General features: G+C 54.6%; 1 protein-coding gene across 6 annotated transcripts in view; it reads right to left on the bottom strand.

Moving 5' to 3' along the window:
* Nucleotides 1-18,470, bottom strand: part of Med12l (mediator complex subunit 12L) — a 257,146-nt gene that overhangs the window by 192,586 nt on the left and 46,090 nt on the right. For all 6 annotated transcript variants that reach the window (XM_047563897.1, XM_047563898.1, XM_047563899.1 and 3 more), the window contains exons 6-11: nucleotides 11,281-11,450; nucleotides 8,711-8,821; nucleotides 7,512-7,781; nucleotides 5,677-5,826; nucleotides 4,874-4,973; nucleotides 4,458-4,594 (exon numbers count right to left, since the gene is read on the bottom strand). In XM_047563897.1, the coding sequence (XP_047419853.1) occupies nucleotides 4,458-4,594; nucleotides 4,874-4,973; nucleotides 5,677-5,826; nucleotides 7,512-7,781; nucleotides 8,711-8,821; nucleotides 11,281-11,450 (938 nt within the window). The remainder of the gene's footprint in view (nucleotides 1-4,457; nucleotides 4,595-4,873; nucleotides 4,974-5,676; nucleotides 5,827-7,511; nucleotides 7,782-8,710; nucleotides 8,822-11,280; nucleotides 11,451-18,470) is intronic.

Below are 18,470 nucleotides of genomic sequence, written 5' to 3'. Positions count from 1 at the left end.
ACAGGAGGGTCCACCACTGCACCACTCTACCCCTCCAAGACACTTCCCACGGAGGCGTCCACCGCCGCAGCTCTGTGACGAGCTCAGAAAACCAAACCCAGGAAAAGCCCAGGAGACGCCCACGGAGCCCCTGCTGGGCTGGGCTGGCAAGGGGCTGGGAGCGGAGGTGACACCCCACACCTGGAGCCACAGAGCGTGGACAAGCACAGCCATGTGGACCCAGGTCTGTGCTCCAGGTGTCCACGCCCACAGAGCACTTCTACCGCCGAGGGCAGGCCCAGGCTGGGAGGGTCTCTGCCCAGGGCTGGGGGCAGCACTGGCTCTGGGCTGGGGACCGCCGCTAACTGAAAGGCAGCGCACAGAACAAACATGAGCAACGAGCACGTGGGTGGGGAGCAGGGAGGGGAAGTGCAGCTGCCTTCGCCCAGTGGGTCTGCCTTTTCAGGACAAGTCTGCTTCCTGGGGCTGCAGAGACAGAAGTGAAAGGCAGCTCCTCCTGCCCCGAGGGCCTTCCCTCTGTCCTGTCCCAGGCACCCAAACTGCAGCTGACTCGCTCACGCCCCTCCCAAGCAAGGAGGAAGCCAAGGGGAAGGAAGCGGTCTGTGGGCTCTCCAGGCCGAGCTCCTGCCTGCGCCTGTGGCCCGGAGGCAGGTCACGCCTGACAGACTGGGCCTGTCTGGAACCGGCAGGTCCCACAGTCCCACAGCTACTCCCTCACCCGGAGACAGGGCTCTGCCACACCAGGTGGCCAAGCCAGTGCGGCAAGAAGAAGTTGCCAGCCACTGAGAGCCGACCTGCTGCTGCCCGCACAGCGTCTGGGTCCTGGGGAGTCACCCTCAGAGCCTGACACACGGCAGTTCCTGAACCGCCTGAGGAGCAGGCGACAGTGAGCCTGCAGCCCGAGGAGCATCCGAGGCGGGATGCCCTGCTCACACTGGCCGTGCCCTTCCCGGTCACCCTGGCCCCAGTCCTCCTGGCTGCCCTGAACTCCACGCCCTACCACCAGGCCACACTGCCTCCTGGCCACCGTGGCACCTGAGTCTCTAGTGTTACAGCTTCTACACTTCCCACAGAGTGGCAACCGAGAAACCAAGCAAGAACAGGAGACCACCAAGGCCTTGAGGTCTGCTTCAACCCCCTTCACCCCAGGACCCAGGCCTTGACCAGGAAGCAGGAGCGGAGGCTGCGGGGGAGCAGGCGGGCAAAGCAACGAGGCACTCCAGAGAGACAGTGAAGGCACCCGCCAGCCTGGCACCCCACAGGCAGGCAGCCTCGGCTCCGACTCTCACCTGGGCACCCACAGGCCATCTGCAGGTAGGACCCAGGTCTCAATGTCCTGATCCCATGCATCACAGATCCCCAAACGCCTTCACCAAGTACCAAAGCCAAGTCTCAACCACAGCTCTCTCCCCACTCCCCAGGGGCAAGCAGAGACGCCCAATTTTCCCTTTAGCTCCAGAGAAAAGGGCATCTGGGAGGGTGAAGCTCAAGTTTCCCACACAGAAGTGGGAAGCCTGCTATGCAGGTGGGGGAGCACACCCAGACGGACTTCCGACTTCCGGAAGAGCACGCGGCAGCCCGCTGTGAACCCGCTGCAGCCCGAGCTGAACCTCGTCCTGTCTACCCTGCTGTCGAAGTCCAAGACACACTGTGAAACCCAAGAAAAGGAAGTACACCCCCAGGAAGAGAGATGGGCTTCCGTGCCACCACGCCACTTCACGGACAGCTGATCCCGTTGGTCCGCCCGGTGAAACACCAGCAGGGATTTATTTAACTTTCGCTCAACCTGGCAGTTTTTGAAACATGCTTGTAACAGTGCTTCGTGATTCTCAAAGTGCTCGTGTTCCCTCAGAGACAAAAGGCCAAGTGCTCTGAGCTTACTGGATGGGCACACAGGCTGTCATGCAGCCTTTACTAGTTGGCTCAAGGTAACACACTGGTCAGGTCAACACAGTGCTGCCACGGCTCCTGTATGAACTCCAGAAACACACGGTGAGTCAGCGGTCAAGGAAAGAGTGACCCCTGGTGGAAAGAAAACAGAACTGCCACTTACACGCCGACATGCACTCACACTTGATGAGTTGATGCACACTTTAAAATTAAAGTCAGGTGAGGTAGCATACACCTGGAATCGCAGCTACTTGGGACAGTGAGGCAGGAAGACGCCACGTCTGAGGCCAGCCTGGGCAACTCAGCAAAGCCATCTCAAAATAAATCGGGATGGGGATGGAGCTCAGTGGCAGAAACTACCTAGCATGTGCAAGGCCAAATGTATAATGCTAAATATTACTGAAGGGTCTGTCCTTTCAGATGTTCAGTCAGATTAGTGGGTGATCAGCCTCAATGACAGGCTAAAAAATGTAGCTTTTATCTTACTCATAAGACACATCAACCAGAGAACAACCTCACGCTCACTCATATCAATGTCTCCAAGTCGAGACAACACTGAACGTAATCACTGCCGACCAGGGCAACACTCCAGCTGGGCACGGGAGCCAACATCACACAGACGCAAACAGACACACACACCCAGACACAAACACAAACACACACACACACACACACGCCTGGCTCAACGGGTTTGCGTCAAGAAAAACTTTCAGTGCACACAAATTTCTTCATAGTCCTCCACCTACACCGTCATAATTACTGTGCTTGTTATTTGACAAAGGAAGCTTTTAAACACGTGATCTGAAGCTCCAGTCTCTCTGGCACCCCGACAGCTGAGCGAGGCGCCCACTCTCCACTGGGCTGTGAGGGAGCCCTACAGCATGATCTTCTTCACAAACAGCAGTCACTTCTGCCCCAAGACAGCCTCACTATCATTTTCTCCAGTGGGCAACTTGAGTTTCCGTGGGCCAACCTGTCCACTAGACCCCTGGCCGACCCCAGCCTGAATGGTTTTGATGGACTTGCTAAAAACCCCACCAGAGTGTTGGTTGCTACCCAACACTCGGCACAAGAAGCTCAGCAACACAAAAGGACATTTGAGTTTTGGGTATGCTATTTTCCTTCCATGTATTAAGGATGTATTAAGATCTCAGAGCTCTTGACATTTCTCATCTAAGGAAGTTTCTACTGCAAAGAGATGGACTGTGAAGTGTCCACCCCAAGGGAGCAGACCAGCCCCGTAACTTGCCTCAGGAAGCACAGAGTTATGCAGACCCACAACAAGGGTCCCTCCCAACATGCTGAAACACTCTGTTCCCGCCCACAAGAGAGAGATGACACACCAGGTCTGTCCCTGTCCTTGACACTGACCCCGTGTGGCACCTTAGAGAATCAGGGCAAGGATGCACAGAATGATTCCCAAAGAAGGAGCCCCGTAGACTCTGCACCAGGCAGGGGATGGGGCTCGGGATGGGGCTCCCCCAAAGGCCAGGTTAAAACCAAGGCCACCTGGCTCAATCGGCAGGTGATCCCAAAGACCAGCTGAGACTCAGCCCTGCCGTCCCTAGGCCCAGCCCACGCTGGCTGCGTTTCAGGCATTGTCATTGTGAAAGGAAGACACTTTTAATTCTCCCATGTAAGACTGAGGAAAAACAACTGAAAATGCTGTTTACAGAGTAGTACATGAATGAAATGATCTGTTACTAGGAAAATAACGTGTAATACTGTGCTTGTGAAATGCCAGGTGTCAGCATGGCTGGGCTATGCTTCCTAACAAAAGTTTTGGTCAAACATCAGTTGAGATGTTGCTGCAAGGTTTTTTTGTTGTTGTTTTTTGTTTTTTTGTTGTTGTTGTTCTGGTTTTTTTCAATGGGATGAGCGTTTAAATCGGCAGACTTTGAATTAAGCAGACCACCCTCCATAACGGGGGTGGGCCTCATCCAGTCCACCGACAGGCAGAAGAGCAAGACTGGGGTCTCCAGAGGAAGAAAAAATCCTGCCCCCAGACTCGAGCGGCGACACCCGCTCCTCCCTGTCCCCAGCCGGCCCAGCACACGTCGCACTCGCCACCGCCTACAATCATGCAGCCGATTTTAAAACGTAAATAAATAGCACTCTCTCTCTTATGCAGATAAGAAACATGCACACGTGTACACTCTCTCTCTCTCCTCTACTGGCCCCGACCAACACACCTGACCAACACACTGCAGTTTTCAAAGACCATAACTGCAGATGCTGGTGCACTACCCTCTGCTGGGCTGAGTATTAAAACGCATCCCCAAGTCAAAGTCAAATCATCTCACGGTCCAATCCTGTTGAAGGATGTTCTGCTAGACTACATGAAGAGGATGGTAAGGGTGCGAGAAAAATTGTCCCCTCAGTCTACCCAGGTAGACAAGCCCAGTGCACGGCTCGTGTTAATAACGGCGAGTCCAACAAGAAAAATGAGCGCACAAGCCTTCGTGAAAATCACACTTCAAAACAGGATTTGTCAGAGTTTACTGGATGACGAAGAAGAAAACACACTGACAACATGAAAGGCAAAGGAACAGAAGAAACTGACCTACCTCTTGAGTGTCTTTGTTTTGGTTTGCCCAGAAAATCTTATGGTAAAGCGTTTCCATCGAGTTGCTGGAATCAGTTCGGTCAAAACAGTGCCGATCCAAGACTTCCAACGTGTGCAGAACCCGACTAATAGTCACCCCTAGATGAAGAGACAAAGCACGCGGTTAAGAAGGCCGAGGAAGCGACAGCAGAGCACGAGATCATCGTGTTGTGGGCAAGGGGGTTCCCCAGAGAGCTGCCTGGGACCCCGAAGCCGACATCCTGGACAGGCAGGCTCTAAGAGGCACACACTGAGAACGTCCTCAAAAGTCACCAGGGAGCACCAGCAAAAGCTCCTCGTCCTTACGGAGAGCAAAGTGGGAACCCGGAGGCGGCGAGGTCCACGGGTGCACGGCTGGCTCTCCCTCGAGGGCCGTACCTGCGGTCGACTCCTGGCACTTGTCAAAGGACCACCGGACTTCCACGGCGCGGCCTCTCTGCTTTATCTGCTGTTCCACCTCATAAATCCTTGCTCGGACCTGAAAGACAGTCGCTTCTAGCTAACTGGTGCTGGGAAAGCCGCGGCAGCGGTCTGAATCACACCAGGGTTTTCTACCCAAGCAGAATGTCCGTGGTGACAGCAAGCCGGCTGCAGAGACAGACTGTGCCCAGGGGCAGCCTTTCAAATTCACAAGTGGTGACTCAACGCCAGCTCTCAATGACAAACGTCCACAGAAATGCTCATGAGCATTCATTTTTAGGATATTGTGAGAAAGGGTGAAGGTTTTTAAATATTCTCTTTGAGGCATTGTCTAGTCAGGAAAGCAACTAGCAATGCTTTAGTAATTCAGAAAACCGCTTGGTTTAAAAAACAAGGATCTTATTCTAAATGTTAGTTACAACGCTATGGTTCAAGTTGCATAAACCCTTCAAACAGATAAGCAGCCCCATCAGACCCCAGAAGAGTCACTAAATAACACGCTGCCACCCCAGGAGGCTCAGTCAGACAGTAGAGTCACCACCAACTGGCCTGGGGCAGGACTCTGAGCAGGACTGCCCAGCAAGAGGGTGACGGGAAGGGGTGACTTCCTGAACCTTGGTGGCTCAGAACTGGCAGAGAAGCCTGAGGTCGCCCAGGGGGAAGGGGCAGAGCTGGGGGGGACTCCAGCCAGACACTAAGCCAGGCGGGACCCTGTGCCCAAACCCTGGGGAAGGAACACCCACCCGCCGGGCCCGGCCCACCTGCTGATTGAACGCCGTGTTCCCACCGGGCATGGGGAGGCTGGATGGGGCCACCTGCAGCAGGTCCAGGGGCGAGCCTGGGTTCACGCTCTTGCGTTCGTTTGTGGAGTAATTCCACACCAAGGCACTTGGGCAACAGAGAGTGACCGTCTGCAGGGGAAGCAGGGGAGGCAGGTGAGGAGCGGGAGGAAGGGTACCAGAGCCTCACAGCAGCCACCTGTCACAGCCCGCCCACCTCATCCCCTGCTGACACACCGACGCCTTCCATTCCGGCCGCCCAGGGTAACCTTTCAGGTAAGGTTTAGAGTGAGACAGAATAAGAATACGTAACTTCCAAAGTCATAACACCTGAAAGAGATGAGTTTTTTTTTAAAGGCTTTCATGTAGGAGCTTCATGACCGCTGGACCGTCCAGGGTCAAGCCAGCGTCTCAGCCCCGCGGTCACCTGTGCGTCCCACGGCACGTTCCTCTTTGGCTGTTGGCTTAATGAGCCATTTACAAGCACGGCCTGCTGTGAGCTGGTGTGTTGGACGTGGCCGTCAGGCCGTGTGGGCTCCGCCCAGCAGCCCACACTGGTCACCGCACCCTGCCCATCTGTCCCCACTCCACGAGCTGGGTGGGGTCCTTCCCAATTTCCCCAAGAGAACATGAGCCACCCAGCAAACCTGCATGCCAGGGACACCGACCTACCAAATACCCCTCGTCTCCTGCTCCCAGACTCCCCCCAACCAGTTTACTCTCAGCTTAGAAAGGTATTCGACCCCGACTATCAGGAAACAGAAGCTTTGGCAAATCTCCACTGGGGGCTGGGCATGGCTCAGTGGCACAGCACTGGCTTACCACAAGCAAGGCCTGGGTTCACCCCCACCACTGAAAAAAGACCATAAAGGTGCACACGAATGTCATCGTTATATATATCTTACTTTTCATATAGCCTGATGTGTATTTAAGTGAGTAAATATATCAAATGTCACATCTACATAAAATTTCCACATACCCAGCAGCCACCAGCTGGTCAGCAGCTGGTGATGCCCCAGCTGGAGGCCATAGGGCTCTTCTACTCTGACCCCTCCAATACCAACCTGCACACAAGACAGGTCCTTGCTCTGGGCCCCGCCTATGCTGGAGCCTCCAGGAGCCTGCACCACAGCTTCTGCCGGGACGTTCCTCTAATTGCTCGCCCAAAGCCGGCCATGGAAAACCCGTCCAAGGCAGGCTGGCTGAGGGTCCCTCGGTGGCTGCCTGAGCCCGTGCCTGTCTCCGTCAGCCCTTGTCCAGTCAGGGGCACTGCTGCTCTGTGACCCTGCCTTCCCACAGGGCAGCCAGCTCCAGCAGAGGGGAGACCCTGCCCTCAGGGCCACCAGAGTTCCAAAGGGCGCACTCAGAGCTCAGGACACGTGAACGGGGCAACACCGTGGGGTCCTGCAGGCAGGCGGGCCTCGCCCAGCAGCCAGCACAGGCTGCGCCATCGAGCAGCCGCCAGGGTGCCCACCAGGGAGCCGCACCCAGTCGAGGTTCGGAGTGGAGAGAGAGCAGCCACCCCAGAGGCTGCTGCAGAAGCACTCCCAGGAGAGTGCTGCAGATGACAAGGCCAGCGGCCTGTGGGTCTCCGGGGATCCTTAATCGAGCTGCTTCGTGGCCCCAACAAAGGACGACCACAATGACTTTCTTCTAGGAAGATGCGGCGATCTCTCTGCTTGATCTCACAGCAGTAATAAAACACATAAAACTGTAACACGAATGACTTGGTTGATGGAAAAAACCCATCTGTGACACAGAATTGAAGTGCCATCCCCCACACAGGACAGACTGACATCACAGGGCCGCAGACTCACCTGCAGCATGCAGCTCAGCCCGTACACCAGGGGCCCGTGCTGTGCACAGGACAGGAAGTCTGAGAAGGCCAGCTGCACGGGGCTCATGCCGGGGCCAGGTGGGCCGGGGCTGGGCGCCCCGATACTCGAGCTGTTGGGCCCTATCAACATGTGCGGGGAGTGGGCAGCAAGGAGGCTGGGGCTGTCGCTCAGCAGCAGGGACAGACGCCGGGCACAGAAGTAGGCCAGACGTCGGGACAGGTAGGCTGACTGCACGAACTCATCCGAGTACTGCAAAGGAGAGGAGAGGGCGCGTCACCTCCCGCTGCCCCAGCAACCACCCAAGGCAGACTTCCCTCCATCGGATGCAAGGAAAAACCCCACAGAGCAAGGCTGGGACTCAGACGCAGGGCAGCCACATGCATACCTCTGAGTTTTCCAATAGCTATTGATAAGCAGGCAAAACTAAGAGAGTGAAGTGCTGTATTCAGCTGGACACACCCATTTTATCGTTTTGACCTGTGACCCACATAATAAATTTTCACTACGCACACCCTCCTGTCTTTTCACTGCGAGTCTCAAATCTGGTGAGTGTTTTACACACAGGGCACATTGTGGCTCACGCTGCCACAGCTAAGGTACTCAGCAGCCCTCCGGCTGATGACCCTTGCAGCACCGCAGGGCAGCCAAGAGGGAGCGCACTGCTCCCCAAGGGAAGGCTACCTCCCCGGGGAGCCGCTTCTCCTGGATCCCACTCGGATAACGTGGGTCTCATTGCAGCTCAGGGACATCACCAAGGTGAGGGGATCCCACCTGCCAGGGCCTCAAAGCATCATCAGAAGGGCCCCTGCACTCTACCGAGAGGCGCTGGGTTTTGATCTGGGTGCACTCGGTTCCCTGTGAAGAATGAGGGCGCTACTCCCACATACACATGAGACCACGCCCCAGGGCATCCCACCTCCGGGCCCATCCACAAGAACGTGGCCCAATCAGAACGAGGTATCCTCCATGCCTGTAAAATCGCATCAAATGAACTCCACTGTCATGAGTCACTAAAAACAATTTAAGAATTAAAGTTAAAAATAAATAAAATGATGTATAAAATCTTTAAAAAACGTAAAAGCCTCTTCTCAAATCACATGCCAGGGGACAGGTCTGTCCTTCCACTTCCGAAGGGAACTGGGCCCTCCACCTCTCACTGCCCGAGTGCCCACGTGTACCTGCAGCGTCAGCGGCAAGAGCAGCTTGAGCAGGTCATCGTCCATGGGTCTGACCTTCTCCAAGACGTCCAGGATCCACGTCAGATATTCGTGCTTCTCCAGCATTCCTTCCTTAAATGAGCAAAGGACAGTCACACCGATGACGTCAGAGAGACGCCAGCTACATGCTTAATGGGTGCCATTAAGCCTCTAAGGTTACTCTTTCACTGTTACAGTGACACGGTCTCACTGGCCACAGTCCAAATTATGACCCATGAAGAACTAGTTTTTAATAAGCCTGGTCTTGGGTTTTTCCGTATTTTGGTATCCTGATAAATTCTAAGTCAGAAAAATTAATTCCCAGAAGAAAGGACGTTCAAAGGCACTCACAGGGCACATCAAGGCCACGGTGAGATTTCAGGGAAGGAAACTTGATGGACAGTGACAGGTGGAAGGAAGCAGAGCCCCAGGCGGGGGTGCCGCTCAGGGGCCGAGTGCCCCCGAGTGCTGGCTGACTTGGTGGGGGGGACCCTGGGTTCCAGCCGCAGCCCAGGAGAGCAGCCGCAGCGCGTGCTCACACCCCACCTCCAGGGAAGCCGGGAAACCCCTCCAGACCCCAAGCCCTTCACCACACCATATGGATAAATGGAGGAAATGCACAAAGATGTACACGCAGTCCAACACAATTACACCAGCAACTCCGCAAGGGCCAGGCTGACATAGCTCCTGCTGAGACCACGTCCCCGGAACTCATCTGTGATGCGAGGGATGGAGCCCAGGGTCGGGTGCATGCTGGGCACTGCTCCATGCCAGCAGGACCACTGATCTTGACCTGACCCAGAAGCCTTCAAGTGCACATGCACACAAGTGTGCTTTCACGACACTCTAGACATGTATGTGACACCACATGCTAGCTTTGTATTATGATTTGCAGAGTTAAAGAACCTTCTAAATAAAAACAAAATGACCTATTTTCTGGAAAACACACACACACACACACACTTTCAAGGCATTCTGGAAATAACCTGGCAGTTATTTCCTGCTCTTCCCCTAGTACAATGTATGCCCCACCAGAGCCACCAGAGCAGTCAGCAGGATTTGTGTGGGAATGTAATACTAATCAATTATCAATTACAGTGACACCTTATTAGACATACACCAAGGTATTGTTAACTTCTGATTTTAAAGATACTGAGAGTGAGTCAAAAATGGTTAAAAGGGTCATCATGAAAAGATTTTAAAAGTTCAGACCAGTAAAACAAATTTTAATCAGGACAAAGTATTTGTCTATTTAAATATGTACATATTTTTAAATGAATAAAAATGGAATTTTGTAATAAGGTACAAGAAATGGTGAACAATGCTCAAAACAATTAATAAAAAGGAGCTTTTATGGATGCCCCGTCCCTCCTCCCACGCCTTCACCCCTCTCCACGCCAGGTGTCTGCACGTGCCTGCGTGCAGATCAGTACTAGGGTGTGCTGCACATTTCAAAATATGGCAAATTAAAATATAACAAGCTTTTTAATGTTGACATTAATGTTTCAATCACGTTCACCACTATATGACCTAATTGTTTTCTATAGAAGAGTTACTGATTTCAGTGTTCCTACCATGTAAAATAATCTTTCCAAAAATATTAAACATGCTAACAGATGTTTGTTCCAAGATGCAGACTCAATTCTCAGCTCAGAAAAGCTCACAAAAGCTCAGGGTAGGCGCTGACTGGCATAGCCCTAGGACAAGTAGAATCAGTTCCTGAGGGTTGCTTTCACTGATTTAAAAACTGGCAATGTGGCTTCACTTGAGGACTGTGTGTTTTCCTGGTTTGAGCTCTTGGGAAGTCATGTATCACCTGAATATTATAATAAAGGTTCTAAGAGGAAAACGTAGAAAACGCACACCCCTTCCTCAGACTAACACCGCAGGTACTCAAAGTCTGTGCTCATGATGTGGCTTCAGGCTCAGCCAAGCACCCGTCTCCTGCCACCTTGCCAGGAAGAGGCGAATGGCCCCTGGTGCCCCATCTGGTCGGTCGGGAAGAGCCTAGCTCCTGCCCTGGACTGAGTGTGTTTCCAACTGCCACTGAACCGAATGAAGACAGACCTTCTCTGGAATAACTGGAATAACTCAGCTCTGAAGGAGACCTGTCAGGAGACAGGAGGCATCGGCACGGAGCTGTGCGTGAACAAGTATCCAACTTGACAAAATGAGATGCTTACAAAGACTATATTTAAAAGCACAATTACAAAGTAATTAATAGCCTTAAAAAGCTGACATCCCAGAAGGCTGGAGAAGAACATGCAGAAGAGGCCATTGTACCAGGGAAAATATAATGGACGTGGGAGCTGTCGGATTTCTTTCTCAGAATGCATGGGTTCATAAAAAGACACAATGAACCCACACAGGACATAACTACAGTCGCAGAGTCGTGGACAGACCACACACACATCAGGCACGCAGCACAGCCTTGGCAGGCTGCAGGCTGTGCCACCCAGGCCTGCACCCTCGTCAGGCAATGCACATCTGCGCACAGAACTGGCTCGTTTTAAAAGCACGCCACACAGCCCCGCATGCCTGGGAGGAACTACCTGGAACATGTGAAACGCCAGCTTCTCATTGTACTCCCACTGTCTCATGGCCTGCTCCACCTCTGGGGGCACGGGGACCGGGCCATCACTCGCGTTGGACGCCATGTGGTAAAAGTCGGAAATCTTGGCCAGCTGTTCTCGAAGGTACCGGGTAGATATCTGTGTCCACTCTGCATTTAAAAAAAGATATATTCTGAATTCTAGACACGATGATTTAAGAATCATACTCTTTCTCTTCCTTTATCTTGAGAGTGTATTTATAAATCCAAAATTGACTGCGGGGTGCAGTGGCGCACACCTGTTAATCCCAGTAACTCAAGGCAGCTGAGGCGGGAGGATCGAAAGTTGGAGGCTAGCCTGGGCAACACAGTTAAGACCCTGCCTCAAAAAGGAGATAAAAAGGCTGGGGTGCACCTCAGTGGTGGAGTGCCCCTGGATTCAATCCCATGTTGGAATAAACAAACAATCATATATAACATAAAAAAGGTTTCCGCCTGGGCCAGCACTGTCCAGAGCCCAGAGTCGTGCATGCTGGTGTCAGGTGCCTGCCTGCAGCAGCCAGTGAGCCTGGCCAGCTCTCAGCAGGAGAAACCAGACCTCCTGAGTTTCTGTGACCCCTGGTCCAGGAGAAGAGACATCCACATCTGATCGTGACCCACCTGGCAGTCCTCTGTGCTGCGACAGTTTGCAAGACAAAAATACCAGTGCAAAGCAAGAAACAGCCGAGGAGGCATTCCGAAAGCCTCACGTCTTCAGAAGAAGGCAAAACCTCAAAAGGTAGCTCGCTTGGGGTTCAGCTTTTCAGGGTCCAAGTTGGATTTCAAACACGCCTAATTAAGACGCGCTCCGACTTTTTGCCAGTCTGTGAGAGGACCCACCCCTGCCAGGAGAGGTGGGCCAGCAAAGCTTTCCCACCTGCACTGCCCACGGGGTGTGCTCTGGATGCGGGTGTGGCTGCCTGGGCAGCATCAGACCTGCAATCACTCCACGCTCCTCACCAGCACCGTGCCTCCGCACTCGGCAAGAGTGGAGTCGGATGCAGTGAGGACCAAGGGAGTATCGGACGCCGAAGAGGATGCGGAAAAAGTAGCATCAGAAAAATACATGGCGGGGCTGGGGAGATAGCTCAGTTGGTAGAGTGCTTGCCTTGTAAGCACAAGGCCCTGGGTTCGATCTCCAGCACCAAAAAAAAATACATGGCTAAGATCATTCAAGAATGTCCGCCACGGGGCACAAATTGAATCAGTGTATTGCCCTGGGCAACCTCGAGGGATGTGGCACCATCTCCAGGCCATGCTGTGGATAAACATGAAATGCTTGTGGCCACATCTCCCCTAGGATTAGCGAAACAGCACTTCAGAAGAAGCCGTGTGACATGAACACACCATGCAATGCTGTCTTCCTCCCACCCTCCTTCCCTGGACAGAAGTCAAGAGCAAAAATCAAACCTCGGTCAGTACCTGAGCACTCTGCTCTTACTTGGTGAGTACTGCTAAAATACTGGACAACAGTACCCAGGGATGACTCTGTTGAGTCTTGTTCTAATTGTGTCTTCTTTAAAATCGAGATGTAAATGCATACGGAGGCTGTTAGACTCCAGCAATGAGCCAACAATCGAACTAGACATTCTGTTCCGAGTTCCAGTGTTTCAGAAAGCACCACTGATTGCAGATGCCATCTTTCAAACTGATCACCCCACTGAAAACAAAGCATCCAACTACCTACACCACCGTCGTCTTCTGCCCCAACATGAGCAGCCGTGTCGTGACACTCGTGTGTCCACACTAGGCCAGTCATCAGGAGGAGAGTTCAATGACGAGGGCACACAGCCCAGCCTCTGCTGGCGGGCAGCGTGGCTCTGTTCTCCACCCCCAGCAGGGTCCAGCCGCTCGGCCTCAGGCCAAGGACGCACACTCGCTCACAGACGCCACTTCACCTGGGGCACCTTCCTATCAGGGTGTCTGAAGCACAGGAGGAATGTGTGTCTACTCTACAAAACCTGCAGACACACAGAGTCACAGAGTTGTCCCTTGGTGTCCACAGGAACTGGTTCTAGGACCCCACACACACCCATGACCAAAATCCATGACGCTCAGTCCCTTTTGTAGAAAGGTGTGGCGTTTGCATAAAACCTCAGCATATGTTAAGTCATCTCAAAATTATTCCTAACACCCGACATGGCGTAAATGTTACGGAGGTTGCTGCTGCACCGTGCCCTTCAGGAACAATGACCAGGAAAACGGTTTGCGTTTTCAGCACGGGAACAACAGGCTTCTGCTTTCCACACATGGTTGGCTTGATCTGTAGACTGGAAACCCGCAGATGCAGAGGACAAGGGTATCCTTCCATGTTTTCTCCTTCGTGTGCCCTTGGATGTTTTCACAAACATTTGCATGTCCTCTCTTTAAAAAATGGCTGAATACACTCTTCTACAATGGGATTCATGAATGTGGCCCTCCCAGTATGTGCCTTAACTATAACTAACCAGCATTAAATCATCACATCAACCACATCGATTTAGAGGCTTCGGCCATAAGATGTGGTGATTAAATAAAAACCCAGACTGCACCCAGGATTGCCATTAGCAACTGAAGCCAACAGGTGGCCGTCTGCACTGCATACCCTGTCCTGTGGACAGCCACACAGTGCCATGAAGGGGCCATGGGGCCAGCGGCCACGCGGGCCTGCTCTGAACTTGGGCAGGGTCATCAGCCTTGAAGGTGTGACACAATTGCAGCAGATGCCTTTTTTTTCTTTTGGGGTCCTGGGGATTAAACCCAAAGGCACTCTGCCACTGAGTTACATCCCAGACCAGTTTACTTTCTATTTGAGACAGGGTCTCACCAAGTTGCCCAGGTTGGCCTTGAACCTGCAATCCTCCTGCCTCAGCCTCCTGAGTCACAGGGATGACTGGTTCACACAATCACGCCGCAGCCAGGAGGCTTTCAGCAAGAACACTGCCTGCAACTGGCCTACAGCAGGGACACGGCCTCAGGGACAAGAAGAAAACAGGAAAAGATGAAGATCGCAGGGAAGATGTGGGGAGGGAAAGAAAGGCCCACAGGGAAAGAACACCAAGAAGGCTGCCGAACAGGGCCGTCCTAGATTCAGACAGCTCAGAAGCCTTGGCCCCATCCGTAGGTCGCTGCTGATTAGAAGAATCCAAGTTCCAGGAGGCGGGTTACTGAGCGTTCGTGAACAGGGATGCTGCTGGGAGTGGGGCTGGGGGTCTTCTTCCTGAAGCTGTCCGACACCCTGAGAGCCCAGAGCACAGCCCCTTCCTGTCGATGCCTCCTAAGAACCTGGGGTGCCTCAGAGCTCCGGACCACGCAGGGTGCACACAACAAGAGACCCCAGAGGCAAAAGCACACTCCCCCACAAAGGCCGTGGGGAGTGCAGAGGCCTGCCAGGTCCCGGAGGCTCCTTCCCAACCTCCAGAACCTGCAGGGGTGTCAGGGAGGCCTGGGGCGGGGCGCAGGAGGGGCCGCCTCCTGAAGCAGACCCAGAGCACTTTTGCCAAGGCAGCGAGGTGCGCAGAGGTGCCCGCCACAGGGACGCCGTCTAGGGAGCACACAGAACAGCGTTCGGCAGCTGAGACAACAGGCTCCAAATCAGGATGCTCTGGGCCCAGATCCCAGCTCCACCACTCACTGGCGTTCGACCTGGAGCGAGGCAGCGGACCTCTGCTGAGTCGCCATTTCCTCTCGGCCAAACCCGGATTCATAATTTGCACCCCTCGGCGCTACTGTAAGGGTGAGTCACTAAGCACACAGCACACAAAGCAGAGAGGGACAATAAGCAGCAGCTGTCGGCATCACTGTCAAGATGCAATGTTTGGAGAAAGAAAAGAGAAGTGAGACCTGGCTGCCGACAGGCAGGGCTGCCACGGACAGCCTGCCTCTGCTCCGCCCATCAGCTGCCCGCAGACAGTGCGACACCCAGGGCCCCAGGCACCGAGGAATCCATCAGTGTGAGTTCACAGCTCAGCACCTCCAAGGGCTCACACCCTTAGCGGAGGAATCTCCAGCCAGGAGTTAAAACCTCCCTGCACACCGTCCACCTACCCTCACTCACTCAGCCCGCCCCGTGCAAGCACTTCCAGCATCACCTGCACTCCCAGGTAGGTTCACCTGAGCCCACTGAACAGCACTCCCCGCCTGGTGGGGTCTCTTCCTCCTCTGGTGTTAGAATTCCCACTTCTCATCATCCCTGGGAAAACACGCCTTACGCAGAAAAGTCAGGACGTCTATCGGACACCTCGCTGTCCCACCAAGACAAAGACCAGATCAAGCTCCTTCCCAACTATCTGCCTTTCATTTCTCAATACAAACTTCCTCCTTCATGGTTTAAACTGATCACCGCACACATCAAACACCACCACAGGGAGAGCGCTGAATTCCCCAGTACTCTGTGTCACAGTTAGATACAAGCACCAGCGAACAAGTGCCAAGAAAGGTCTCGGTGAATACCGTACTTTCCATTCTTTTTTAATAAACTCCCTTGTAATGTGTGTGTACACACAGACACACCCTTTAGTTTTGTGGACACTCATCTTCCTGGCTACAGTCTTCCTGTGTCAAAGCCCGTGGGAACGCGCTACGTGAAATGGAGGCAAGAGATTATTTTCAAACTCTGATTCTGCCGGGACCGAGGAGCACCTGTGAGGTCCTCACCGGACGCGGCGCCGATGGCTCGTCCTCTGAGAAACCCACTTCCTTGGAAACTGTCCCCTAGGCTAGACAGCTACAGTAAGAGGTCCTCCAAGACTCGGGACGGAGAACATCTAATCAGCCTGACTCTGGTGCAGACAAAATGGGGAGAAAAAAAAGAAAATCAACCTTGGCGCATGTGAGCTGCTGCATGCTCCACTCCAAACATTCAGCAAGAAAGGCTGAAAGATGTCACACCATTTATCACGCTTTCTGTCGCTGGAATGGGTTGCTGGTGAAAGACGACCATGGGCACAGTGGTGGGGGGGACACAAACGAATCAGAAGAAACACTGGAAAACCTTGTATTTGAAAAAGGGCTTGGACGGAGAACACCGATGATCTATCACAACTCCACAATGAAGAGGCAAACAGCCTAGTTTTAAACTGGGCGAGGAATCAGAACACACACTTCTGCAAAGAGATAAATGCCAACAAGCACACCCCAAAGATGCTCGGTGTCATCGGCCACGGGGAAACGCAAGCCAAAACCACAGAGGCCGCGACTGACCTGCCACAACTGGCCGGGGAGGAAGGGCACCCTCGCTCCTCACTGGGAACGTGACCACTCACACGCAGGCTCCACGTCACCGGTGCCCCAGCCAGGGCGACACAGCCGATGCAAACGTGCCCGGACCACCGCGGCCTGGGAGGCAGGCAGCGCGAACGACGCCCGCGCCCCTCTGCCGAGGGCAGGCAGGGTGCGCTCACCAGAGAACCCCACCCAGCGGAGGGCACCAGTGACTCAGGCCGCCACGCGGACGCACCCGAAACCACACGAGAGCAGACGAGGCTGCAGGGAAAGGCGCTGACCGCAACGCCCCAGCAGGCCGGTCCACAGGCCGGGAAAGTGGCCCGCGCTGCTGAGCGCGCTGGCGTCCTTCAGAGTGCGGCGTCCTGACGCAGCGCGTCGGTGGTCAGGGTGCGGCGTCCCGACGCAGCGCGTCCTTCACAGAGTGCGGCGTCCCGACGCAGCGCGTCGGTGGTCAGGGTGTGGCGTCCCGACGCAGCGCGTCCTTCACAGAGTGCGGCGTCCCGACGCAGCGCGTCGGTGGTCAGGGTGCGGCGTCCCGACGCAGCGCGTCGGTGGTCAGGGTGCGGCGTCCCGACACAGCGCCCGGTGGCCTCGCCACTCTGCGAGCATCACTTCTGAAATGCTCTGCACTTTAAGCGGAGTGACCTGGCACGCTTTACCTCGGTGAAGCCGTTATATTCAGAGGTGCCCCAGAGAGAGTCAGGGGCCCCGAAATTCCCTACTCAGTCGCTGTTGGCTGGGAGGGAGGCGGAGCCAGCTTGCTGACTGGCAGCCGATGAGAATGGTCCCATGGAAACCGCTGCCCCAGTATGAAGGGGACGAACAGCCAGGCCGCCGGCCAGACAGCTGTGTCTGCTGAATGTCCAGTGGCTAATCTGGTCCTCTGGCTGGACAGCAGGAAATGAGGGGAGGGAGGGTGGGGAGGGGTGGGCTGCGGGTGCCAGGGATGCCTCAGAGTGACAGACACAGCCGCTGGGTAGGCTTTGACGCTGCTCCCCTCAGACAGACACCCGTGTGTCGCCGGCGCTCAGCCGCCAGGGCCGAGCGCCTGTCTGGTGCACGACTCTGCAGTGCCGTTTTTAACAGGTTTTATTTATTGGACAAAGAGAGCGCAAGGCACGGCGTGCCAAGTCCCGCTGCTGAGGGACGGAGAAGAACGCGCAGGACTAGACCAACACCAGACGGGCAGGTGGAAGCCGTGGGCGTGCGCTCTGCTGCGGTGCGGGTTACAGGGAGGCCTGAGAGCTGAGACCAGACGGGACGGGCCGCACAGAGCACTGCGCTGGCTCAGGGCGGGGCTGGGGGCAGGAGCATCCGAGCTGCTTCCCAAACAGGGGGCGGGCAGCGGGAGGAGCAGCTTGGCCTCCCAGGCAACGCAGACAGAAGGAAAGCCCAGGGAGTGTCGCCAGAGGCCAGCGGTCCTCAGACACTGCACCGACGGCCACTAGAGGGCACTGGAGAGACACCCAGCGCCAAAGGACTTCAACTCCCTGTCCAGAAACCTACACTCTGACCAGCAGCCCCAGGACGCTGACCCGGGCAGGAACAAAACTATGGAAGATGGTCTTTCATCAAGACAATTCAGTGCCACCGAAGGGTTCTGAGCAGAGCAACAGCAAGCCCAGGCATGCAGATCCAGACTCTCAGGAAGCTCCAGAAGCGAACGTGCTGTCCAGTGGGAGGGGAGGAGGGGCAGGAGGAGGGAGGTGAGGGAGGACAATGCCCTCGGGACAAAGGCGGCCCTAGGGCGGTCTCCACCGGAGGCTGAGCAGACCTCAGGGGCACCCAGTGCAAGCGCGGTAGGGGGAGTCAGCCTGTTCGGCCAACCGTTTTAATGAGACCTCTGATTTGATATCCTTGTAGATCCCCATGTGGTCGTAAGAGAGGGGACATGCCAGCCCCTCACCTAGCTTTCCCAAAAGGTAGCACCTCGTAACGTATCACAAA

This window comes from Sciurus carolinensis, chromosome 9 (assembly GCF_902686445.1).
Source record: "Sciurus carolinensis chromosome 9, mSciCar1.2, whole genome shotgun sequence".
NCBI classification, from domain to species: domain Eukaryota; kingdom Metazoa; phylum Chordata; class Mammalia; order Rodentia; family Sciuridae; genus Sciurus; species Sciurus carolinensis.
This window is presented reverse-complemented; position numbering and strand designations above follow the sequence as displayed.